The sequence below is a fragment of the Nesoenas mayeri genome (assembly GCF_963082525.1).
Source record: "Nesoenas mayeri genome assembly, chromosome: 1".
NCBI lineage: Eukaryota > Metazoa > Chordata > Aves > Columbiformes > Columbidae > Nesoenas > Nesoenas mayeri.
The window spans coordinates 76,762,740-76,790,663 of NC_137541.1; the positions used below are offsets into that span (position 1 = coordinate 76,762,740).

The window sequence follows — 27,924 nt, forward strand, 5'->3', positions numbered from 1 at the left end:
GAGGAGAGCTAGTAATGTGAGTGCCACTAGAGCTATGTGGGAATGGTTTCCATCCAGGCAGGCTTATCTCTTCTGTGCATTTCTCTTGCCTATGTACAGACAGTATGCATAAATTGGTCATTCACCCACCTACACTCTCTGAAAACGTCAACGGTGCCTGCTGAACCCAGCTTTTGCATACACTGCATGCAAACAAGCCTGACTACTGCACAAATCAGCACAGCCATGGCCAGCCTTGGAGAAATACAGCAAGAGCTCTCTTTGCTTGCTTCTTAAAACTGTCCCCTCAGAAATACAGTGCATGGGTTCAATCCATTCTTTGTCACAGAACGATCTGATCTGCTTTCTGCCTCACTTCTTTTCAGAGTGCTGTCATCTTAATTGTTCTGGGGAAGGAATGAACAAAAGCACCCACAGGGCATGGTGAAGCTATCTTTTCAAAAAATAAAATCAAGGTGCATAGAGCCAGAGACCGAGAAAACAAGAACATATGACTTCAGATCAGTGATTTGAATATTAATCTGCAAATGAGAAAGCAGTCCTGTTTCAAGGCTTATGTGACCATTTCGTATGAAATTATCGATAAATGTTCAAGCTACAGAGATACTATTAGCAAGACAGCACTATTATTTTCATTATTTCCTCCTAGCAGTATACTTGCTCCTATCTCCCCTTTTGAAAGGAAAACGTACATGTTTAATGCCCATACCAGAATGTCAGGCTTACACAAGTGCATCAAGTGGGAATTTATCATCTTGTAGAAGATAAGAGGTCTCGTTCTGATCATCTGCCTAAGCAGACATCAACCATTACTTTGCATTTGAATGAGGACAGGTACTCTCAAAAGCTTTCATGGTACTAGAACTACTCCTTACATTAAAATGGAGATTCTAACCAAAGTATAAGCACTTAATCATAACACGAATGAGTGCATACTCATATACATGTATTTGACTGATGACAGAGCCATAGAGTGGCCAAGAACACATTCTTAATTCTTTACTTGGGGGACATGATGTTCATGGGAGAAAGATGTTAGGAAATAAGTCTGCCAAAGGGTAGAGTTTGTTTTGGCAAATATGGTCTTTAAATACTGTCCTGAAGGATGGCCAGTAGTGCTAAGGAAAATGTAGATACCATTTTGATATTAGGCCTATGCTAAACTTAGTGCAGAGATGTAGAGGCTGGGATGCTTTATAAAGGAGACTTGAGATTTTCCACTAGTCAGGAATAATTTTCAACCTAGGGAAAATCATCTAGCCCTGCTGGTGCTTTGATAAAAACAAACCCTATTTAATTATTATTTTTTTCAGTCAATGTGGTTTCTCAAGTCCCCTTGACTGCTCTTTGTTATTATTCTTACCCACCAAAAGGAGGCAATGGCAGCAGCAATGCAATACCTTGCCAATGTGCCTCAGTCTTGGCAAGAAGAAACTATATTTCTGGGTGGTAAGTTAGTTTGGTCTTCATATCCTGCCAGTGCTTGGCATCTAACACTTTACTGCCAGCCAGGTGTCAGGTTGTGCCTCTTGGGACATCCTGGCAGTGTGGATGTGTACGTAACTGCTCCGTGACCATGCGTCTTTCCATGCAGACCACTGAAGCAACAGCCAAAAGTCTGGAATTTGACTTACTACCAATGAGCACCCTTGAGATTAAGTGCTCCATAGCCTAGCACAAAGGAATTTGTTTTGTCAGGCTATTTGCAGAAAGAAATGCCTGGAACATATAAGTTTCTGATGAAGCAACACATTTTATGAGATCATTTTCCTTTCTTTTTTTTTTTTAATCTTTTTCACTTTGTGCCCACTTCCTTGCTGTCCTGTCATGCATATGCTTAACCCTCAAAAACTAAACTACCAAATGTCTGTCTTGCCATGGTTCCTCTCCTGTGTCTTTAGTGTCATTCAGGGCAACAACATTTCCTCTGCAAGAGAAGTCTTTTCAGGCTCAGTATCACCTGAGAAACTATTCCTTCAGTGTCCAATGTTCCTCCATTCACTCTCTTTCCTAAGAGAGCCCATGCTAGTGCTAGTCAATGAGAGGCAGGACAATACCAAACTCTCACTTAAAGCACAATGCACCCTTTGTGGTAGAGTTAAGCCAGTTGCTTTTCCTTGCATCAGCAGGGCCAGTCTTGCTAGGCAGCTTCGGGTCAGTTTCTCATTTACCTCTGTGTGGACAAAAGCCCAGAAAAGTACTGGGTGAGAATGAGGGTGGGTGGCCACACCGTGAGAAGAGGAGCACTACTCAAGGAAGGACAGTCCAGCTCTGAATCTGGACTGCCAAACTTGGTGAAATTATAAAACGAGTGGAAAGTTTCTTTGTCCCTGTATCATGCAGTAAAAAGAAAGGATTACTCTGATTTTTCTCACATTTGTGAACATCTGAGTCCCACCTCTTACTCCTCTCCCACGTGAGCAGGTAGAAACAAACTTTTCCTACGGCACGTTCCCTGTTGTGTTGCAGAATGTAGGTGTTCAAGAATTAGAGAAACTAGGAGGCGACTTACCTTATGATAGCCTTGACTGCAAAACGAACCACAGTGGAGAGCAGGAACAGTGGTGTGACCAGGATGTGAAACAAGGACAGTGACGCAAAGGCCTGGGCAGGCTGCAGTGGCTTGACATTGGTATACGCATAAGTCACAAAGGTCTGTCACATTAGGAAAAGAGCATGTCAGGATAAGGACTCTTGAAAAAGATGGGCAAGGACAGCAAGCAAAATATTTTGCCTAACTAAGGCCAATAACTATATACCTCAATTTATTGGGAAACCCAGTAACCTTCTATTAAAATGAAAAACCTTTTTAAAACTTGCCAGTGATTTCAAGAGATTTACACATTTAAGAATGAAAAACTCTTTTATTGTAAAATCAAGGGATTCAGTTTTGTAAAGTTTTGTAATAGACTTCAGGGTTTAGACGAAGCACACAACCGAGAAAAATTCAATAAGAATCTAATAAATATTTTCTTTTCCATAGATGCAGAACTATGGTCATATTTACCCAACTTGGGTACATACTGTGAGCATACTCTGAGTAATGCCCTCAGAATCTGGTCTATGAAGACTCTTTACTGACTGGCATGTCATAGTTCCTCTAGTGCATTAGGCTGAGGTTTAAACCTAGCCGGAAGACAAGCAAAATTTATTTCTCCTTAAACTGCACTTTCTTGAATACTGAAATGGTGTCATATATTGCACTTTGAAACAGCAATGATTTTTGCTGCTAGACAATAAAAAAGCAAAGCCACCAAAGCCCTTTCAAAATGAGAGCTTCTCAAAATGGGTCTTCTTTCAAGCTGCAGTGATTTTCCTCTTTATCACAGGATCAGAGAATGGTTGGGGTTGGAAGGGACCTCTGGAGATAACCTAGTCCAACCCATTTCTTATAGTAAAAATTTTTTGTTTGTTTGTTTTTACCAATCCAAACCACATCTGGTGAAATACCACCTCTGGGAATGGGCACTTCCAGTGTCATGCTATCCTGCAGTTAGCAGGGACACATTAACTCATCTGCTGGTTTTATGAGGAATATGTCATACAATAACAATGGTGTCCTTTCTTCCAACTTCCCCCCCGCCCCACTGCCCTATTTTTCTCTCCTTTTTTATAAGGAAAAGCAAAAAAACCCATATCTTACTGCAAGAACAGCTGCTATTGGTATGGCTGCATTCATAAAAACTGAAAGGGAAATAAAACGGGCATCAGAGTATATGAAATAAGAAAAAACAGCTTTACAATTAGTTGTATGGCACTAGAAGAATCCAGTTATTTCCAATTCAAGTAATTAAAACTCACAAAGGAAAAATGCTCTGCAGGAACGAATTTCCTTCCATGACAGAGCAAGATCTTAAACTTATAAACAAATAAACCAAGGAATTATCTCATCTGTATATTTTAGTGAACTAGGATAAAAAGTTTCATGTGCACAATTATTATGCAACACAACTAAAACATTACCCTCCTAGCTCTTCTGCATTACAGAAAATACAACTTATTTCAGACACTAATTTGTCTCTTGCTACAATCAGAGCTGCTAATATTACCTGAAGCCTTCTAACCGTAAAGCAACTCATAATCGTGATGTCATAATGAAGGTGACAGAAAACTTGCTACAGAAAAAAATCAAAAAGACATGCTCTATATTTTCAAGTTTCTGTGTTATATATTTGTCATGTCATTTTATGTTAATCACATTCCACACACGCACACAAAAGTGTCACAGGCACAGCTGCATCTCACTTTAGTTGAAGTTAGGAGGAATGCTGACATGAAGAACAAGATCCATTTCTGAGCACTAAAAACAGTTACTTACTGGAAAGAGATGTATGAAGAGCAAAGGTTTTGAGACTAGTGAGTTCCTTCATTCTTGTTTCTTCCACACTAGTACAAAATATGTGCTCCCAGGCATATAGCTTTAATAACTTAATGCCTTTTAGTATCTCATTGGTTTTCTTTAATCTCTCAGTAGAATAGTCCTTCATTTCAAAAGAAAACAAGGATAAGAAATTGATAATGGTTTGTAGTTTTAATGAGAATGCTCTTTTCCCTTCACTTCTGTTGTAAAATCCATTGGAAATTCATAATTTTGTTTGTTTGTGATTTTGCACAGGTTCTTAGTTGTCACACTGAGTAAAACAATATAAAATTCCATGTTCTCTCGTGATACTAACATGCTTACAATCACGGGGGGAAATTAAATGACCCTGTTCTGAAAAGAAAAATAAACCGAAACATCCAAATCCTTTGGATTAATAGGTCAGTGATGTCTGTAACAATAGACAGAAGACTACATGGATGTAATTGCTGATAGAAGATTCCTTCCATGATTCATACAGACTAGTCATGAAAATAAGTGAGATGTTTATTGATATATGTAGGTAATTGCCTCTCACCAGAAAACAGTAATCCTAAATTTTGTTAAAATCATAATACAAAAGATATCATGCATCAGAGGAACTCAGAAAACAGAAAAAATAAAAATTCAGACTATTTCTGAAATTTTGCAAAAATAAATCCTCTGTCAGTATAAATTGGCACAACTCAACGGGATTGAAGTGTGCTGAGCATTAGATCCATGTACGTATACCTTGCTCACTGAATATTAAGATAACAAGGATCTTTAAATATTTGATGGCTCAAATATCAAAGGTTGATTTAAAAAGTTCAAAGACCATGAGAATAAAGTTAAAAATTAGACAAAGTATCAGAAAACATTTCTAATTGGTGAACTAAATTAGACAGCAATATAAGCTATACACTGAAGAACGTACAATATATTTTAATTAAGCAGTGCCAGATGATGGTTAGAGAATACCAAAGCTTGGAGTGACAGCATAAAGTTTCTAGCCATTTTGAGGGGGCTTATACACATTCTTTAATACTGTGCTCCTCTAATTTATCAGTCATTTGTACTGTTTGCTAACATCCCATGAAATACAACATCTGAATGTTGAAATAACACCCTTTCATGGAACTGATTTAAGATGAAACTGTACTAGCTGGGTGAAAAATACTCTCTGCAGAGAAGGCAGGTCAAGGACCACATACTAATTTCAAATTCTTGTCTGACAAATGTTAGGAAGTAAGGGATTCTTAACCACAGAAAAAACAGAAAGGGAGGGACAATAGAATTAAGGGGTAGTTTTCCCAAACTTCCACAATGAATGTTTACTAACAAGAAGAACAGAAGCCAGAACCCCTGGTTCCCTGTTCCCATTTCTAGATCACAAATGTCACTGAAATAATTTACTTACGAGAGTGCTCTTCTGAGCCTCAGCCAACTTCGTAGCTATGAAGTACTGTATAGGAGCTAACAGTACAATGACAGCAGCACCAACCAAGGCACTCATGCCGAGTAAATTATAGAGGAGGATCACACCCATTATTATCTATGAAGAAAAAGGCAACATAGGAAAAAAAGTAGATTTTAATGTGCCAGAATGATAGCAAGAAAAAAAACGTTTTTCTAAAAAACAGTTAAATGGTTCGTCTGAATCAACTGAGCCTGTACCCTAAGTGTGGGAAATGAACCCAAGAAGCCTTTATTTTTGACATTAACTGCATAGTTTGCATTACTGCCTGGTAGTCCTAATTCTAGATGAAGGTTTCCAAAGAGCTAAAGAAGCACTAAATTATGGTATTTGCCCCAAGGCATTTTACAGCATCACTGGCCTCAAGTCTTATTTACACTAGAGCTCCTTACATCACTCTGGAAGTATTCAAAGGTCTTAGGACTGTCACGCATTCTGCCACAGCGCTCCTCTGTCAGCTGCAGACAGAGGCACGACTAAGACAGGCACTGAAGCATGATGCCGATGTGCTGAGAGCAGCACAAACCCGAGCCTGTGTGTGCATCAATGACATGTAGTTCCGTAGGACAATACCAAGATGCTACCTTAGCCCTGCATAGAGTTTGGGAACACTTCCCACACAGGTTTACTTGGGAATGGGTCTGATGCGACTACCACAATTCTGGTTCCTGTGTTAATACAAGCTCTACTATATAAGTGTTTTTATAAAAAGCTGTACATTGTGGTACAGAGATGTCCGCAGTAACAGGGCATACAGAAGTAGATTCCTACATTCTATTTTTGCTATCTCTTCAATGAGTCAGTTTTGCCTTTAAATCTGCCTTCTTATTATACAGTACCAGAAATTAGAATCAGTGGAGTTCAACAATTTCAAAGCATTATTTAGCTTTTCAGCCTTCTGTAATGCAAATTAGCATACCTACATGCCATTTTCTTAGTAGAATAATACAAGTTACAGGTAGCAATTACTACTTGGGGTAAACTGGAGCCCTTAGTGGGGACCTGATCCTGCAATGAATTTTTGTTCTTGATAGCAGGCCATAATTGGTGGATACACAGTACATTTTCTAAGAATCACAGCAATCTTCAGCAGGCTATAGCTGCATTGTTTCACACTGGAAAGACAGAAATTCAGCATTTGCTACTGCTCGTGGAGGGGGCAGTCTTAACAACTGATGGGTTTTGGAACATCCCTTGGATCTCAAGTCCTGACTGCCTGAAGGTAAAATCAACAGAAGCTTCCTACAACCATCTTTTTACAGTAGTGGTGAGGAAGGTCATTACATTTCTACAGTGGCTGACACAGAGACTTTATTAAAGAGACAAACAAGTGGTGACTTAGGCTACATATAATAATGCACTAGCAACGGGAATCAGACCACCTGTTAATTTAATAAAAAAGTATTATCAGCAATACTTCCAAATAAACCTGAATATAAAACAGTGACTAAAAATGAAACCCTCTGTATTATTACTGACTTCAGTTATCATGCAAACTTTTTGTCTTTTTCTCCATAAATCCTACCCAACCCTAAAATAGACACACAAAACCTGTATTTTTTTTTCTATTAGTAGTAGTAATATTGCTGACTATTATAATCTGATAGAGTTCCAGAAATTTCAGCAAAACAAATCTAGTATAAGAGTGGCTTCTATCCCCTTTTAAATTTGTTTAATGCTGGCAGGGTCACCTATAGGTAAGAACCATGTCAATCCCACCACAAGCTAAAATTTGAACATGCTACAGCAGTCCACACTTCATGGAAAATCAGTATGGCTTAGGACATTAAGTCATTTAGCACTTTTGAAGAATTCTTTCAGGTTAATAATTTTTATCTTTCCTTCCTACAGATTTTCCTACAGATCTTTCCCAGCCTTGGTAAGAACTAGATGCTTACAGTATCTAGCTTATTTAGATGAAAGCTCCTCTGAGCATTTCACGCAGCGCACTGTTGGTGCTGCTGTCAGTCACTTTGAGCAGGATTCAATTGTTTTTTGCTCCTGCCACAAAAACACAGCTACAAGTGGACACTGTAAATGCAATACTTGGTGCTGGTCAGGTGCCTGTGCTGCTGCCATGTGGCACAAATAAAAGCAATGACTTGTGTCAGTAGTGGGAGAAATATGAGCAGAGTAAGGATGGCAGATCAAAGTCACAGACAACATTCACGACATTGAAATCCTGCTCAAAAAAAGCCTCTCTAGTTATTTGCCCTCAGAGGAGATGATGAGCCACGTTTCTGCTTGTTAGTCTTCCTGGCAAACAAGTGTGAAATTCAGGTTCCTCTCTGGATTTTGTAGTAGTGTCACAGACATATACTCTTTTCAACCAGGTTGGAGGATCTCTGAAATCAGGCCCTTACTTCGATGCTCTACCTGAACAGGCATTGCCCACAGATTGGGGCACAGGAACAAGAACCACATTAATTGATTTGTTTCTATAGCAACCAAGTTATTGATTTGTCCCAGCGTCATCTCTCCCATGGACAAGTTGGATGTAGAAAGCCTCAGGATCTTATTATATATCATTGCCTGTAGGAAAGGAATAAAATGGAAGATATGAAAATGATTATAATTATAACACAACAGTAGCTGCAGGAGATTTCAAGCTGCTGTATCAGTCTTTACCTAAGACAGCCCCTCTCCCGGTCTCTCACATGAGACAGAGAGAGGGAAACAGAGAGAGAGAAAGCACAAGAGAGGGAACTGACTTTAAAAAACTCCATTTCCTCTTAAAAGTTTTGTTGCCTAATGCAGACCTAAAATAGAACAAAACGACAACAAAACATCAAAATTGAGGAGGCTGGGCAAAGCTCATTTTTTAATAAACATTTGGCGAGTCTGTTTTTCTCTGACACTGTCTGTCAGAGAGCTCCTTGTTTCTGATAAGATAGTTAAACTCACGCTATGAAGTTTTGATCGGGGTTGGTATGTGTTGCTTTGGGTGTCTCTCCTTTACCTGGTCATCTATTTCTATAAAATTTGCAGGAGCTTAACAGGGTTTAAAATTAATCAGGGCTTCTATCTACCAGAATTTTAAAGATAAATATTGTGAATCCAGTTCCGAATGAATATCAAACATTGCAGCTTCAAGGAAGATTTTAAAATAATTTGTGCTCTTTGCCCTGTGTTTTCCATGAGAAAGGTAGATCCTGTAAAATTAATCAGAAATGCCTACAGAACCATGGTAAATTACATCAGCTTCATATTAGCCTAAGAGTCCACATTTTGTCAAGAGCGAGTCACAAAATCACAAGAAAATACTCAGGTAGTCTTTCTTCACCAAGTCTGTACCATCTGTCCTGGTAGAAGGCAGAAAATGTTTGAAACAGTGTGCACAAAAAGAAAAAAAAAAGGAGCTTCCACAATGAGACAGTATTTCTGTGGGTAGTTACACCTGGCAAGACATCAGTTCCAGCTTCTGTTTTGCACAGGGTGCTGCGGGTGCCTGTGGAGGTTGGTCTGTGAAGATCCCTGCTGCAGCCCACCCACGTGCGGAGCTGGAGCTGCTGGCTCCAGTCCATAAACACAACTTTCACAGACAGTTAATGGATGCTGGGTTTAGAGACAAGGTTTTGGAAATGAATCACTCCTGTCCCATCCCACACGGCTCTGTGCAAAAGATACATGGACAATACTACTGTAAAACATAGCTTGGCCAAAGATACTCTGCAGATGACTCTGTTCACAGTCAGCAGAAGTAACCTCATCAGCGAATGAACAAAGCAGATGCAGAGCCAAAACAACACTGGTTATTTTCATATACCTAACACCATCTGCAAAGATATGTTGTTATACATACAGAGTGAGTGTTCAACTTCTACATGTTAGTATGATGGGTTTCGTTTTTAGCAAAAGCAATTGCTGCCATTGGTTTGGTTACGTCAGTGATACTACTTTTTCCAGTTTTCTACATAAAAACACCGTACATACCTTCTCTTAAACAATTGTTAACTGAGTCTTCAGATAAAGAACAAGACAAATTAAAGTACAAAGCTGGAGCTATTATTAGTGAATTTCTTGGTAGATCATGTGAACATCTTTGCTCACCAGCAAAGCACCTCGTAGGTTGATGCCAGTTTCTGTAGTTACATAGTAGGATGCCTGCAGGAATGTCCTCTGCAAGATAAGGGCCAGGAAGAGAAGAACTGCCAAAACATAAACATTCCTGAGAAATTCCTCTGAGGAAAGATAGGAATTTGATGGATCCTTTACCTGAAAAGAAAGGGAAAAAAACAATGGAAGTGGCATATGAGGGGTTGTACCTCTTGAGACGCTGGAAACAAGGAAATACAGTCATTTGATTAGAATAAAAACTATTGATGATGTTATGGGAAAGTTATAGGAAACAGATTTCTCGCTGTCCAATGTATCAAAATCACTTGCACACAAATTAAATACTCTGCTCCTGTTCCAAAGACAGGATCTTAACTTTTAGCAGTTCTATAATGAATTGGTTTTAATTGGAAAGGGACAATGAGATCACCATGTCTGCCTTATCTTTAGTTGCTCCACCAAATTCTGATGATTTGTAGGACAGAAACGCTACTCAGTAGAAAAAAAAATTCTCTTTCTACCTGCACCACAAAGAAGTCGCAAGAAAATATTTTTCATTAGATGGTACTAGTTACTTATGTTGAATTTTCATATTATGGAAACAATTCCTTCCTGAAATATAGTCTATGATACCTGTGAATTCTGAATAAAATAAGAATATATTTGCCAGTGTTTCCCACAAAATGAAGTTTAGATGTCTCAATGGGGAAAAAGAAATGATCTTATTTAAATCACTTCTTTTTTTTTTTTTTAATTTTCTAGCTTTTATGTTCACTGTGCTGGTCTTGTTTCAGGCAGAAAAAGGAAACAAATGTACCAAAATACTACAAGGAAGGCTGTTCCTCTGGTATTTCCGAGCCAGCTGGAAGCAGGACGTACTGGAATTCTTAGGGAAGAATAAACAAACCAAACCAAACCACCTGTTCTACTGATTCTGAGATGAAAGGCAGGAGGAGAGAGGTGCTCCGAGCCACCCAGGCACATCTCCCTGCAGTGGCACAGCCTCTCCACACCACAAACCCCTCCCTCTGCCACAGGCAGCTGACACCCAAGAGGTGTCTTTAAGCACCTAACAGGGTTTCACAGGTGTCTTTAAGCACCTAACACGTCCAGTTTCTCTAAGACAACTAAATCCCATTGAAATAATAGGACTCAGTCGCTCAACCAGCCCAATACTCTTTGAAACAAGGATTGCTTAAGTGAATAATTGATTAGATAAATATATTTGAAAACTCTTTTCTCAACGTTCCGGTGCATCTGACTTCCCCATGTTCGCATAGTCAGGATATCAATAATAAAATAACATTTGTAGAGACCTTTAACAATGTACATAGGGTTCTCAGGAATTAAGGGGCAACAAGCATAAAATTCAATGAATTCACATTAATTGAGAAAAGAGACAATTTAAAGGAGAAACACATAATAGCAAGAACAACCAAAAGAGAGTTTATCAAAATTCATAAATTAAAAAGAAAATGTTTTCTGAAATGTATCCAAGAGAAACAGTGACTGCCAACAAGCCAGACTCTCAGAGTTTTTTCAAGTTCTCCAATGATTTTAACCTTCCCTTTAGCCAGTGTTAATTAAAACTTAAAAAAATCCCACAACTAAAACCACTACACCGAAGAGTACAAAGGATAAAGGAATCGGAAAATGTATAGATTCCTAAATTTACAATCTAGAAATTATAATTTTCAACCTAAAATATATTGTTTGTTCAACATGAAAAAAAATTGAGACAAAATACACATGTTGCCTTTTAATACTGTGGCTCAAATCCAACATGTGGAGGTTCAAGGCTGATAAAGAGATTTATTTGATAAGCTACACAATTAAAGTCTCATTCTTCAACGCAATGGCTGAATGAGAGGCTAAAGCCAAATTCAGACCATCAGTCAAGAAAATTAATGTTAGGAGCAAGCAGCCAAGGAGATGATGTTTGGATAGCGATGACAGTCAAATGTGTTATCTGGAGAGGAAAATGTTATTCCATTACATACCCGTCTGCTCATTCAAATACAAGATACTCACTGCCTAAAGTGTATGGGGATGATTCCATATCAGAAAAAAGAAGTAGGAAAATTTCTTCATCACTTCTTCTCTGCTATCAGCTAGTAAAGTAATTTCACCTGTGTCTTTTCACTAGTTACATAAGAAAATGCTTTTTTCTTATGATAGAAAATATTCTGTATCAGAGGCTTGCTCAGTGCTTAGTGATGGTGTCTGACAGTTCAATCTCAGTGCAACTTGAAATGAGGTCTGAACGAGCATCTTTTGTGCAACTCTAGTATCAGGAATGCCAATGCTTTTCACCTTCCTACATGCACCAATGCATTTAATCACAGCAACAGCCAGTGTAATTAGTCACAAACAGGGATTGACTACTACTTCCCAGTGGAAAACAGAATTCAGAGAGCTCAAACTTCTCAATGAACTACAAATGGACAGATGGACAGAAATTAAGCAAAATTCGCAGACCCATCCTTGCTGGATGCATCACTGAGGCACCACCAGCAGGTGTCCTGCCTGAAACCAGCAGGCACAGTTGAAGAGGATTAGAAAAGCTGTTTCTTCTCCCCAGAACTGCAGGGATGACTCCACCAAGAGGCAGAGAGCTGGTCAACTGGGGGAAGCCTGCACTAACTGTATTGCATTTACACCAAAGACTTCCACTAAACTGTCTCTAACAAAAAAACCACTCGGTTTCCTTGAAAGAAACAAAGAAATAACACAATGGTGATCACGGACACAAAAAAGCATGCAGCCAGATGTATTAAATATCTGATATAAAACCAGAACTACTACCAACAAAGTCTTTCAATCCATGTTGTCAGGTTACCTTTTCTGTCGTATTTGTATTATTGGTTGTATTCTGGAAGCCCTGGACAATGCCAGAAATGCATAAGGGCCCAGCAAAACCCAGCAAGTCAGCCAAGTAACGGAACGTGCTGCTGAGAAGAATTGGTCGTCCAAAAGCACTGTACATGGCTAACCATATGGAGGGACTCCGATTGGGCTGGTCTGCTACCTTTTTCTAGAAAACAGAGAAACAGGTATCAGTGCAGAAAGACGAGACTCCCCCTGGCTCTACACAGCAACTTCCATTTCACTCCTGTCTGGATGCCCAAATGGTTCCTGAAGGGTGTTTTGGAGAAGACGAGGTAGCAAACAAGCTGTAGATATCAACAGGTTCCAGCCATTCTTCACAGCAAATTCAAATTCTGCCTCTTCTTCGTAACTGTGGTTCCTTACCTCTAAACCCTAACACTTTTCTGAACCTGCGAACACGGGAATGCAAACACAGATTAATTGCACTGGCATGTAGCCATTGCTCCTTGTCACATGTGCATTCAGGAAAAGGTCTGACCTTTCAAGCCCTCACTCATATGGGTTATCTTGACTTTCACAGTAGCTGTGAAACCACTTGATCCAGGGAAGGCTTCTGATGTGAGAATGAGATTGAAGGAAAAAACATGGACAGACATCTACAAGAATACAGTTTAATTTAATTTATCTGTATTTTTTTTCTATCTCTTGGATGCCTTCTAGGAAGATACACTTCAGCCAGTCACTAATCACTGGGCTCAAAAAGGTGAAAGTAACAGGCTATGTTGAGAGGTAAGATTAAACCAACCAACAGTCCTTTCTAGCCTTCAGTTCTGTGAATTTATGCATTATCACAACTCTTGCCCTAAAATACCAACCAGTGGATATCTCTGTATCTATTCGGTGGAGTTCTGATATTTCTGAGGCCCTTTCAATATAAAAAGGGAAGAATTTTACTTAGCAGACCCATGGTCTGCAGAGTGCTTCCTTGCACTTCAGGAAGCAGCTTTTGGCACTTGAAAAAAGCATCTGTCATTTTTCAAGTAGCACAGATGCCTGCAAGTTGCAAGCCAAGCCAAGCCCTCTTGAGTGTTCACAGAGACATTTCATATATAGCCCAGTAATAGCAGCCCCCAGCCCCAGCAAATTAATGAAAGAAAAGCAAGTATGCCTGTACACTGCCTGGCTGCCTCGAGTCTTTTGCCCTCTTTTCTCAATTTTTCCTTGTATGCCACTTCAAGAGTGAAACAGAACATGTGCATGATGTCAAAAATGTATAAGTGTACCGGAGGGCCAGATAGTTGCTTATGGGCTTCTAGAGATTAGACCAGACTGGTCATAACCAATGCCAAGAAGGCTAGTGCAGAGAAACAAGCAGCATGGGGACAAATTAGAGCTAACATTTCAGAAGGTGGTGAGAATGAAAATGCTTCTTCTGACAAGGGAAAGAGCACAAGGGCCTCACATGAGTTTCCCAGAGAAAAAGCTCTGAATTTGTTGCCTAATGGATTTTGAGCCAGAGTGCACTACAGGGGCTGCTGTCATCCTCCTCAGATAAACAGTCTGCACTTTAACAGCTTGATAGGAGCTAAGCGAACTTATTAAGAAAACACATCTGCCGTCTTTTGGAAAAAATTGCACATACTATTCTGGGCATTCATTTAACAGTAAATTTGGTAAATGGCAATGGCAAATCCTTATTTCTTTAATGAGATTTTACTATTTCAATAGCCATTTTCACTACTACTACTACAATTCACATAATTGTCATCAGTACTGGAAATCTATTTGGTTTTCACTGGAAAAATACTAATTAAGTTAAATTAAATTACATTAAATTAAATTATCTAGTAATCTCTATTGCTAAACACTGATGTTTCTTCTTTTTTAATCAGGACTTAAATTAGTTGAAATATCTCATGGGAAGAAAGAAGAGTGGATTTTTCTTCTAATCTTAAGATCTTGTCCACAATGGCTCTTGAGGCCCAGTGTTATGGGCTTGCAGTATAGTATGTTGCATTTGCCAAGCCTATCCTGTATTTAGGTGCTGAAGGATGATCTGTCAATCACCACTCATTACAGCTCTCTGACTACTGCTAGCATGTTTCAGTAAATCCAAAATTGAAAGTTTGGCCAATGTTATAGGAGTTAAATCAAAAGCTCTGTCTGGCCTTTCTGCATGAGCAAAATGCTATGACCACAATGATTATTTTCTGCATTTTCTCAGTCCCTTTAAGTCACTGTGGCTTGGGATGCCAATTGAAGTCAAGAACTTCTCCTTATGGTCACAGGAGGCTGGAAGGACATACTTTACTTTTGGAAGGTGAGAAAAAGGATCTTAAGACATAATGTTAATAATGATCCAGCTACAGAAACGGAGTTGTACTTCAGACAGAAAAGAGTTGCAGCAACACAAATTTGAATTTAAACTGTTTACACAGCTGTGCATATCGGTGTTTGTTTTAATTCGCAAGAATTATTTTTGTTAGAATGGTCATTATCATTTGTTGTTCTGTTAATTAACCTGGCTGGACTGCTACTGTCACCTGTGGCACTTGCTTGGGTTTTCCTTGTCTTTGTCACCCCCCCTTTAAATCACTGTAATGTTCTCTACCTTGGGCACTGAAGGGTTGAATTAATGGCAGTGAGATGGCACCAACTGGTAAACTAAGCCACCTGTAAGGTCAACCTCAATCAGTATGGAAATCTGACTGTTCCCTTAGTGCTGGAGCTGACAGTGTCAGCTGAAGGGCTGACCTGAAGGGCAATGCTCTGTCCCTGTGATGTCTAACAAATTTTCTTTCCTCCTCTTTTTGACATAATGGGTGAAATCCACAGTGGCACATGAATAGCAGGTATAGGACACTAACAGTCCTTGGCTTAAAAAATTGTTTTTTCTATTACACCATTCCAAAAGAAAAAAATTGTCGACCATTAGGGCAAATTACAGGGGATTTGTGTTGATGGGGTAAACCAAATGTAATATCAATGTGCTAAACCTATTTTGGGATATATGATGTATGATGCAGTAGTATGTGGTTTGACTTTTATAGAAACCAAAACAAAAAGCCAAGCAACAACAGAAACAGGATCAAATTTTGAGGGGGGAAATTATGTGGCAAGGACTACCCACATACAGTACATTGGTCCTAAAATTTGCCTGTGAGAGTTTCATTATATCATTAAGGATTTCCTTATCTTCTTAATCTTATTAATGAGTTCTTTATCTTCAGCTAAAATGTTTATTAATATAATAAGAACTGTGAATGTGTATTAAAGATAATATATGATTTCAAGGTCATTGGTCTAACTTTATATATATGGTGTGCATCTCTGCTAATTCTGCAGAAGCAACTTTCCTATATACAGTTATAATTTCTCCAGGAGTCTTATAAAGGTATGATAAAAATACTGTAGGATTAAGTATTCTTGATTCTATAGGAGACTTTCCAGAAAAGCAAAAAAATATAGCATGTCCGTCTTCTAGCATATTTACTGATGGTGGGAAATAATGGGACAAGGAAAGCCAATTTCAATGTGTTTTTTTGGCAATAATTCATTCAGGTAAAATCTCAAACAGCATATTTAAGTAAGCTTAATTATCAAAAGAGCTTGTTTTAACTGTAGTTTTATAATATCTTCTAATTTGAATGAACATATGCTATGTTCTTTTCTTACAATATGCTGTGTTATGCTATGTTGCCAAACACAAACTAACTATAAAACAAATTACCTACATCTTACTATAAGGGTTGGAATGCCTTTTGCAATAGTGCCTACCAGACTATTAGTTAATTAGAATGTCCATGACCAGTTATTTAGCCTTGCGTTGTGTTGTTTTATATTACTTAATATTGTAATTAAATTACTGATAAGAGGCTTTAACATTCTATAAAATTCAGAAGAAAATGATATTAGAATTAAATGACTTGATGCTTTGAAAAAAATTACAACTAAAGAATTTTAAGTAGTGAATATATTCATAATGCTAAGCACTGCTTGATGAAAAATTCAAAATGTAAAAAAACCCTAGAAGAGAATAGCAAATTCAGGTTTGTCACTCAGAAGTGTTAGCTTAGGTCTCATGTCAGTGGACAAAACTTCATATGGCAGGACCCAGAGGAAATCTGTGTGAATAGCTGAATATGCATTTCAGGAGTCGTTCACTGACATCAAAGAAAATAAAGCAAAGGTTGAATCCAGTGTTCATAGACTTCATGGTTATGCAAGTGGCAATATGCTATTTTAGTAGAATAGAGCAGTCATAAAAAGTTAGCTCAGACCATCTATCTAATGCTCCTATATGCTTGGAGCACAGATTTGGAAAACAGTGATTTTGAGAAAATGGTCATCAAAATTTAACCTGACTCATTTCCCTTGTTCTCTTATTTGGTAGAGAGCCTTGTCTGCTTTCAATAGCATGCAGAGGAGATAGCAAGACAGCATCATATGAGCTATCTCAAAGGCATTTTACAATACAGAATAACCATGGTCAAATTCAGCATCTTTCATCAAGGTGTGATAATAAGGGTTTGGAAAGGAATGGGAGTACAACAGAGATGAGCTGTCTCCAGGCACAGACAGGGCAACCCCACTTAATCCAGAGGATGCTGGGGGGCTCCCCTTGACAGCTGGAGAAGATTAGTGAAAAATACACCTTGGCAACAGAGACAGTGACATACAATCTCTTCCAGATTGCAGACCACACTTCAATGTGAAGAATTTTCTTAATTCTTTGGCTGTTTTCTGGCCCAAGCATGCACAAACCAACACATTTCTCCATGGGAGTGAACTGTAGAAACTTCCACTGCCTGGCTCTTTGGACTGGTTTCAGCTCTTTGGTTTACTTTAACTTTATCTATGAAGTATCAGTTTACTTTAGGGTTACAGCCTGATTTTGAATATAAGCACAAACGTGTTAGAGGCTGTCGTAATCTCAAGACTTTAAGCAATTATGGAAACAAAAAAAAATCTGTTGTAAGCCAGCTTTATAAATGTAGGTGCATGCAACTGCATGGGTACATTTGTGAAAGTCTTCGTATGTGCATGACGCACGATGAGGAAAGATACACACTGAATGTTTGGGTTTGTGGACATAAGCAATAGCACACTTGCCTCTTGGCATCTGAGTTGCCTATTTGTGCAGGCACATGCAGCATCTGCAGATGTCAATGAGCTACAAGACAAATGCTTGCAGTCAGTCATCATGCCTGACATTAAGAATGCCACAAAGACTCAGTTTCTTGGGGCATGTAGGTGTGTGCAGGATTTATATGCTTTTGTCCTACGTGCTACATTTTCCAAACTGGCCTCTGAATGCCTGTATTCTCTCTGTTTATGCTTGAGAATTGGTATGCATGTACAAATCAGAGAGTCAGACTCCTGAATCCTCCCTCCTTTCTGCAAAACTACTCCTTTCTCCTGCCCTACCCAGTGAGTTTGCCCAGCCATGGTTTTTGTACTGAGCCTGGTTGGGATGGAGTTAATTTTCTTCATGGCAGCCCATATGGTGCTGTCTTTTGGATTGGTGACTAAAACACTGTTGACAGGACACCAGTGTTTTGGCTATTCTCAATGTGTGGTTTTGGCTACTCATCTTTCTGAAGAAAAAAGTGAGGATGAGTGTTTCCAGCTGAAACTATGGACAGAATGTCTTCTACTTTAAGGTGCTGTCATAAGTAGCTAAGATTTAAACAAAGCCTTCACTTTTAAAATGAAATCTAGCAAGTGATCAGTCTCTTATGGTTTTAGTTTCCAGTTGCTCTCAATCTGGCAACTCTCCCCTGCAGTAAATTCACTTAAAACCAAACAGTAACCATTGAATTGGAGCTTCCTAAGCCAAGTTTCACCTTGGAACAAACAGTCCTAAGTTAAAAATTCCTAAAACTAAGGTTTCATAGAAGCACAAAAATTTCCAAGTGACATTACAGTTTCTAAGGCCAAGCAGTGACACGAACATCTTTGGTTACCTTTTGTTCCTCATATGCTTCTTTGAGACGAACATAATTTGTCAGTGCTCTCATTGCAATTGGAAGCTTTCCGATTGCCTTCAGGTCCACAGGTTTCTTGTGAGCAGATATAATAAGAGTGTTCATCCACCAATAAGTCGCCTTTGAGAGCAAATTAACAAATGGCTGCAGAAACCTCACCCCCAAGTCCTGCAGATCCTCTGGTGGCTTTACTTTCTGAGGATTCATGGAAAACACATACCTCTGGAGAGGAGAAAATAGACAGCATGTGCTCAGGGATTATCTTATATACAGCAATTTTTCGTAAAAAAATACGTATAGTACAACTACAGTGTCAAATTTGCGTTTAAATGTAATTAAACATTGAATTTAAATGTAAATTTGCATGTAAATAGGAGCATTTCCATTTTCACAGCATAACTGGCAAGCAATTGAGCAAGGTGGGTTGTGGACACAGCTCTGTAGCCTACCAGTACTACCTATCTCTATCTGAACAACAACAAAAAAGAACTCTTGGGATATAATTATATTTTAAATTATCATGTGTAAGAATGTATTTTAACTTGCACATTCACTACATATGTAGTTTAACTGTCTTAGCATAGCATATACCGTATAGATTACACACACACACAAACCCTTACATGCACTAATACATACAAATATGTATTAACTCTCTGTGTGTATACATATACACAGGCACACATACATACCAAGTCCAGAGGACACACTGAGGACATACATTCTAAAGAGATGCCAGGTCCCATTTGATCTCTATACAATTAACCAGATAATTTACAGATAAATAAAAGTTGGGCCTAAACTTGACGAAAGCCAGAGTTACTGGAACTAAAGACCCATCTTCATCCTCAGGATACCATCGGTATCTTTCAGATCCTGATAAAGAAAACATACCCTCACTCGAATGACGTTGATTTCCACAGCCATCAGCAGCCCATAGAGAATGACCATAATTCCAGTGATGCAGAAACGCAGCTGAGAAAAAGGCACACCGTCCTGGCAGTATCTGACAAGCTTGATTGTTTTGGTGACAAAGGCCATTATCCAGTAAAGAAAGAGAGCTGTAAAACCAGTGCACATGCATAATTAAAAAAAAAAAAAATAGCTATACCAGTGCTGCAGAAATTTTAGCTCTCTCAAACAGAAATATTCCCTGGCTTAATTCAATGCAATCATGGTGATCCTCTATATCACCAGCCTGCAGGCTGGCACATTATGATTACAGAAAATTGGGTTTGAGATATTTGCTTTGTACTTTCTTTTCCCAGGTCACTATATTCTTTCCTGGGCCACCACCTTTCACATAGATTCACACCGGTGGGTCTTCACACAATTATTATACAAAGGTCCATTGAAGATAATCTGAAGGGGAACTTTGTTATTGAAATGAAGTAAAAGTCACTTAACTTGACAAAAGCACAGTTCATTGCAGGTAGGCTCATTTTGAAAGAGAGTTTATATGATCTAATTACATCCTGCAGCCTGCTTTGTATCTGTCAATGGCCAGTTCAGGTTGTTGAGTTATAGGTAATTGGGACCATATACTTCTATGAAACATTATCCTGCAATATCTAGTCAAATTCTTCTAACCATCTCCTTCCTGTCTGAGATAAATACCATAAATACGAGGTAGTAGCTTCTCAAAGATAAACCTTCTTCTCCTCACTTTGGCAAAAGTGAGGGCTGGTATCCTTCATTAGACTGGGTAATCTCAGGATCAGCTGCAATGGATGCTGAGAAATAAGTGGCCCTTGAAACAATCCTCTTGAATGAAATCAAGATTTTGCCTCAAAATAATGAGCAGTGTTAAAAAATACCTAAAAGCTTAAGGTAGAAATACAATAAGCATACTATGCTTTCCCTTTTGTTATCATTTTTAAAAACAGTTTTCAATGTGTACTTTATAAAACATGCAAATACTCCTACAATACTACTAGTTCAAAGAGCAGAGAATTATCTCTAGCTCTTTTAATATTCTCATGCATTTCACCATTATCTGCAATTTATGCAAGTTGACTTTGGCTAAACTACTAGGTTTTGTAAGACTACATAAATATCAGACTTAGACTTACCCAACAGTAACTTTGGAAAGTTAGAGGTTTCAATATTATGGTAATAGACTATGGATACAGTGGCAGCCACAAATCCCATTATGGCTGGTAGAAAGAGATGTAGATGGCGAGAGTTCATTTGTCTGAAAATAAATAAGGTATAAATTAATGAATTTGATGTCTTTTTTTTTCACCATTGTTGTATTTCCAGGTGTTCTTTAATCTATTTAACAAGGCAAATATGACTTCCCCAGACACAAAAAGATTTTTTCCATGTGAATGCTTTAACTTCTGTCAATATTCACTTGCTGCTCTAGCTTGAGAGGAAAATAACAATGTGCCAAGAACAGGCATTTCACCTTCATCCCATTAAAATCTAGACAGTTCATGAAATGATGCCCCATCTTTTTTTTTGGGAAAACCTCCTTATGGCTTACTAGCCAGTCTCTCACACATTAACACTACCCATTGATGAATGCAATTAGCTTGGCTATCCACCAAACACCTTCACTTACGTATCTGAAACTATGCCCTCTGCTATTTCACACACATGTACGAACAGGAGGGTGAATGTCAGGATCCACCGTAGGTTGTGCCCAGGGAAGTGCAGCCAGGTGTTGTGGTGAATCTGGACTTTGGAGCTCTGGCTTCCCCAGCCTGGGAAATAACAGTAATGAAAAAGGAAAGTTATCACACAGCCAATTCCCTATTCTAATGCATAGGCCACAATAGTTTATAATCAACCTAAAACCCTTATAAGACGATGGGGGTTGTTGTTACTAATAACATGACCCAGGAGTGTTTGAATTGCCATGTGGCCTCCATAATTTTTATCTGATGCTCTAGACAATGTGACAACAGACTTCCCACAATCATAATCAAATGGAAGAAGTCCCTGGCCAAGAACAAAGATGAGACAACCAAAAGAAACATCTCAGAGTCTCACCCTCGCACAACAAGGACTGACAGATCTTAAGTGATGGCGTCATCATGTCTTTCCCAGCCACAGACAAGAGTTGGCAAAGTTTCCAACTGATATAAAAGTTGCATCCTCCAATAAGGCCTCAAAGAGATATATTTAGTTCAAACAAATAATATTTATTATCTCTGTCTCAGGCCTGGTTGGGAGTGCTGTCTCAAGGGATGCTGAGCGGAGATTTCCCAGTCTCCGCTCCTCAGGCACAGCCCAGCCTCCCTGCCCCGTGCATTCCTGGCATAAAAAAGCTCCCAGCACAGCACCAGGACTCAGTTGATTTAACCAACAAATTAATGCCAAAGCCCATTTTCACATCGCCGCCTCAGATGGCACCTATTCTTTTTGAGCTGAAGCCAGTAACCTGGCAAGAAGTGGGACACCAAGCAGCTGGTGGGGGTGCAGTGCTGGGGGGAGCTGAGGACTGGTCAGAGGTTAGCCTCTCATGATGGCAAGTATCGTCCTGCATGTTTCTTTGTCCTCTGTCCCTTCCCATCCTGGTACAGGGCTGTCCTGAATCAGTCAGCCCAAATGGCTGTACATGGCCCTCTTACTGTAAGCAGCTCCTGGAGTTCATTAACAGGCTTCCTGAAGCCTGAAGAGAATCGCAAGATCAGCACGTTTTGGGGAAGTAAGGACACAAAACAAAAGAAACCAAAAACAAAGCCGAAGCTGTTGAACTAGGGCAGTGAGCATTGCACCTGTTTCTTTCAGTAACTGCAGAACTGAGTTAAAAATCCAGGATATGCTTTTGATATGCAAGGATGCAGCATCTCATCATGGCTAGAGGGTTATCAGGTGACATATAAACCAGAGCCTAGGTTTATTCATTCTTGGAAACTGTCAAGATTTCACCATTTTGACCTTGTTTAATATGCAAAGTACTGCAGGAACAATATATTCTCTCTTCTCCATACTTATCTCACTAATTTTCTATAATATCCTGATATTTTCCTAATCTAGGGTGGCATTCTTTGGCCTTGTTCCTGTCTTTGTCTCTTCAAAGCTTCTTTTCATTTTAATTTCCTCTTTGCCCATACATATGCAAAAACACGGTTCATCATCAATTTTTGATTTTGGAGTCAGTCAATACCGTGGACTCCAGTTGGGTTTTATTGCTCTTTTCAACATCTTTTTGTCCTGATAATCAAGGTACAAAACAGAAAACAAAGAATTACATACTTACAAATATACCATACAACTTAAGCTATTATGTTTTTTTCATAAGATTGTTAAAAAATAGAGGGAATTTTCAGTGGCTGCAATGCTATTTCAAAATTAATTGGCTAATACCTGTAAAAATATTAAAGCAGCCTGCTACCACTTCATGCATAACACAGAATGTTGTAAAAGATAAACTCTGCCATCAGACTTTGCCTTGAGTTTCCATCAAGCACTTCTGCAGAAAGCCCTGTAATTCAAGGATGACTTGCATCTCATCTTGAAGAAAGAACCAGCACTGACATAAAGATCTAGCACTGTCGGATATAGTTCTCCATAACCCTTGAGTTTTTCCCAGTCTTTAGTTATTCTTTTGTTAGAACCTGTTTGGTATTCTCTTTCTTAATTGTTTAATTAGTTTTCAGTCACTGGATCTTTTTATACCTTTGATTGATAGGTACTGAGTGTCATAGCCCACAGGTTCCTGTAGCCTATAATTAAATCACTTCAGACTCTTCTGGCATAATGGAAATCCTTAAATCTCTAGTTCAACTAACATCCCAAATTCAAATCATCATCACGGAAGAGATGTACCACTGTGTATACATGCAACACCAGGAAGGTAACATGGAAGAGTTGACATGCCATTTCTCATGCAGTTGTTGAAAGAATATTTATTTTTATGAATACTTATTGCCTTTTGACAGCTATTCAAGTGTATCTTCTATGATCAGTTAGAATGCCACGGTTTGACACCTCTGAAAAAGTATTAAAATGTATTTATTTCATCACTTCAAATAACTGGGATAAAGAGACAACTACAGAGAAAAATTATCATTACAGTACTAGTTTACACATGACTTTTTGCAAGAATGTGTGAGTTAGAGCCACTCCACTATCCTAAATTCTTCAAGATAAAATTATCATTTCTTATTTTCATTCCTGTAGAAGAAAGATGATCGCTTTTACTCTACTTTTGGTTACAAATGTTACCAAAATAAGTTATTATTCTGTTTTAAAAGTGTCTTACACTTCTTCTAGGCTTAGATCCAAGCTGCACATTTTGGATATTCTCTGAAATTCAGATAACTTGAAGGGAATTCAGACACATCGCCCTAAGTCTTCTAATATCTAATAATAGCAAAGGTTGCAAGTTGCTAACTTCAAATCTGAAGAAAATTTCTCCAGAGAGCAGTTTCAAAGCATTTGAATCTGATTTCTTTGGTTCTGGTACATTTTTTCATGCTGCTTATTTCAGATTTATATCTATAATTCCCAGCATTTCAAGTGGGTCGGCACCGCATCCTCTGGGTGAAAACATTCTGTATCTTCTTTTTTAAAATTAATAAATACAAAGCATCTAATGGTTTGCACCACAGGCCTCTAAGCACATATAAGCATGACTGAGTATAAATACATGCTCAAATGTTCATAGGATTGCACAACTCCATTGAATAACTCACCAATGAACAAAATTGGGAAGGTGATAAATAGCAAGAAGACATGGGGGACCAAGTTCAGGGCATCCACAAAGCAGACGTTTCTTAAGACACCAGCACTGATGTTATAGGCTGAAGCATTGTCGTTACCACAAAACGCGAGCCTCATCGCTTCCAGAAGGTCTGACAACTACAAAAAAGAGAGATCAGCTGACTACCAAGACTGCTAGCATCCCCTTTAGCTAAACACAAAATAAATAAAACAGATACAGAAGACAGACACTGAATAACACAGAGAATAATTCAGTTGTATTTTGAAAACCCTTTCGGGGTCTGTCAAGTATAAGCATATTACAATGAAGGCTGTGTTTATATTGAATTAATATTATTCATATTTAGTTAATATTGTTTATATTTCTTTATATTTACTATTTATTATATGTACTATTTTTTAAAACACTATGCTACGCCTTCTAGCATTTTCTGCATGCACAAACGTTATGCTTCAAATGCTCTACGAGAATACAGAGAAAGAATAAGAAAGTTTTGAAAAAAAATTATTTCAATTTCTCATAAAAAACCTCAAATGCACATAAGCTGATGACTGTGTGTTACTGCTTCTTTGATGAACCGACACTCTCTGTGCAGCATCTCCTTTCATATGACTTGTTGTACTACATCCTCAGTGCAAGCTCTGAACCTTTGATAATTTTTATTTGGCAGCTTTGTGTTCACTGGTATTGTATTTCTTCATTGTCCCATAGAATAATGGTCACATACACGAGTCATTACAGATAACTGCCCAACTATTAATCAAAGTAGGTTCTGTTGAAGATTGCATAGGCAGTAAATCAGCATTTAAGCTTGATCCTGCAAATCCTTATGTATGTGCTTAGCCTTATCAAGACAGTTCTCTGATTTCCATGATTTCTTATGAGATTATCTTTGTACACCAAGATAAGCTCATGTGTTCGTGCTTGCTGAGTATGGGCCATGGTATGACACAGAGTTATGGCCAGCCTCTGGCTTTTGTCAACCTGTGCATGGTTTATCTATTCATTTGTTCTTCTTTATAAGATGAAAGAAGAATGCAACCAAAACGTTTCCTTGATGATTTCTTTGCCTGAGACTTCTACACAGCGACATAATGCTGTAGAATAGACTGTAAATTCATTTGTTCCCTTCTTTTTTTTCCATACTATAATTGAAAGAATATCTTTAATTCAGAAAAGTATACGTATATTTTGGTGAATGCATTTTTCTGCAAGAACACTGTCACTAATGAGTTTTGTGGAACAATATAGACATGCAAAACTACGTGAACACAGTTTAAAAAAAGTTAGCTGAATAGGGAGAAAAGGGCTTTCCTTCTTTCCTCGAATATTTTGGATTAATTCTGTGAGCCTCGTGGTTTAAATAAGGTAAGCACAAACTACTCAAGTACTCCCTTAGAGATATAGATCTTCAAAAGAATAGAAAGTTCAAAGAGGCACTTTGAACCTCTGCTAAAACCCCCTTTTGCTTTTAACTAACTTTAGCTGGATCTGAAAAGCATAATCCATACTGAAATACATCAGTGAAATTTGTAAAAGTGTTTCATTGAAAAGAATGTGATAAACGCAGTCCCTTCTCTGAACATATCAGCAATTTATGGTCCGAGATTTGCCAGAAGTTAAGCATAACTCAGAGTCATATGGTGGACAACATACTGCAAAAACGCATGCATATACTTACTGTGGTGCAAAAGCTGATGAGCAACCCACTCAGCCTTCAGTAGAACACAATTTGATGGAGAGTTTGACCATTTGTCTATAATGGATAGAGTGATATGACCACTATCATTCTATCATGTTATTTTTATATAAAAAAATATTCATTAATGTATATGACTAATAACACAAAACCCCCCACATTATGTTAATATGAATTCTGTCTAATAGACTGAGGAGTTATTAGCAAAGCAAATACGGAACTTCAAAAAAAATACACAGAGATAGCTTGGTTTTAATTTTTAAAAGCTTGACATGTCTCCTTTAAGAGAAACGTGATGGTAATGATAATCTCTCGAAAATCAGAAGTGTTGTTTCCTCATATTTATCAAAGGTCAGAAGTCAAAGGGAGTTCTGCTGGGAATTTTCCTCCCTTTCCCACAAAGAGAACTCTTTTCTGAGACAGCATAAGACACTATTGTGGTCTAGTGCTTGGATTGGTACCGAAAGGCAGGAAGATCCTGGGTTCATATGAGCACTGAATCATTGACTTCCAGTGTAGCTTTTGGCTTCTAATCAAAAATAAATCTGGGAGAAAGGACTAAAACCATGTCCAAGAGAAATAAAGGAATTGTTGGGGTTTTTTTTCCATTTTTTTGGAAGGGAGATGGAATATAAGCATTAGATGTTCCTACAGAAGAAAGTACTACTAACTGCATGAAGAGTGCTATCTGCTATCTGGGACCTACCATCAGTTTGTAGAGGTTTCATATCGCACCTCAAACAATGGTCCCTAAAAATTCTCGAGAAAGATGCATCTTTCAAGAATCACATCTGAGTCTTCACAAGAATCTGTGCTGCGCCTGATTTTGTGATAGCATCCTCTTAACACCAACTGTCTTTTTCACACTGGCAGGGCTGAGGAAAGAATCTGGTCCTATTGTTTATACTGATGTATAGAGACAGTGCCAATCATACTGATGATAGCTTTCAACAGCAGGTATAAGCAGTCTATTCGCAATGCTTTTGTTACAGGTTCATTTCAAAAAAGAGGTAGAATTTGATTGTCTTCTTATAAATGAGAAACAAAATCAAAGTGCCTAGGTTCACTAGCTTGTTAAAAAAAAAAAAAAAAAGAAGAGGAAAAACAAAAACCAAAACCCATAGAAAATCAAAAAGATTGCATTACCATTTAAATGAGATAGGGTAATTGACAATAATTTCCCAAGTTTCTAGATCATAAAACACTTTGTAATTAATCAGCATATTCTGCTTAGTGCCATGATGGTGTGTTGACCCAATGCAGCTTATTATTTGGCCTCATACAACAGTCACCAGGTACAACTTCCCCAATTTCCCCTTTCAGCAGCACCCACTTCAGGACACACATCTAGTACAGTATGATGCTAATAGGGAGCAGAGGAGATAAGAACTGTAGAAGCATTAATAGTCCAGTGATCCTTCCTTGCTCCCTTCCTTCCTTTCTTCCACCCATTTGTCCATTACAACTCTGCTAGAAATGAACCGTGACTGGAAGTGGGGGGCTCTTGTTGTGCATCTGTTAATGGATACCAACTTCCATAGGTGTTTTCTGGCATTTACACAAACAGGCTGCTAGTAGTTCTCCGTATCTTCAAGAGTGGTGTATGAAAATAGGGTGTAACATTGGAGCTCTAAGAAATAATTTTATCTCCCATGTGCCTCACAGGCAGCCAGAAACCACTTCGTCATTCCCTTCCCATCCATTTCTGATGCAGAAGGCAGACCTGATATACCCTCCACAGCTTTGCCCATGTGACTCAAACCACTGGACCTTGCTCTGATCATCGGAAAACCTGCATGCACGGTGGGCTCTGGAGTTGCACTAATGCACAGGCCCATCATCCTAGGCATAAAGCATGTC

General features: G+C 38.5%; 1 protein-coding gene across 1 annotated transcript in view; it reads right to left on the minus strand.

Annotated features, from left to right (window-relative positions):
* The window catches only part of ABCC9 (ATP binding cassette subfamily C member 9), a gene marked incomplete at both ends in the record, with an annotated part of 64,787 nt that extends 40,306 nt beyond the window's left edge, over positions 1-24,481 (minus strand). Inside the window, 12 exons of the mRNA XM_080364112.1 lie at positions 2,513-2,655; positions 3,644-3,684; positions 4,319-4,481; positions 5,760-5,894; positions 8,193-8,348; positions 9,867-10,031; positions 12,712-12,906; positions 18,668-18,910; positions 19,583-19,749; positions 20,761-20,882; positions 21,255-21,396; positions 24,337-24,481. Of these exons, the coding sequence (XP_080220238.1) occupies positions 2,513-2,655; positions 3,644-3,684; positions 4,319-4,481; positions 5,760-5,894; positions 8,193-8,348; positions 9,867-10,031; positions 12,712-12,906; positions 18,668-18,910; positions 19,583-19,749; positions 20,761-20,882; positions 21,255-21,396; positions 24,337-24,481 (1,817 nt within the window). The remainder of the gene's footprint in view (positions 1-2,512; positions 2,656-3,643; positions 3,685-4,318; positions 4,482-5,759; positions 5,895-8,192; positions 8,349-9,866; positions 10,032-12,711; positions 12,907-18,667; positions 18,911-19,582; positions 19,750-20,760; positions 20,883-21,254; positions 21,397-24,336) is intronic.
* Between the last annotated feature and the right edge of the window lie 3,443 nt (positions 24,482-27,924).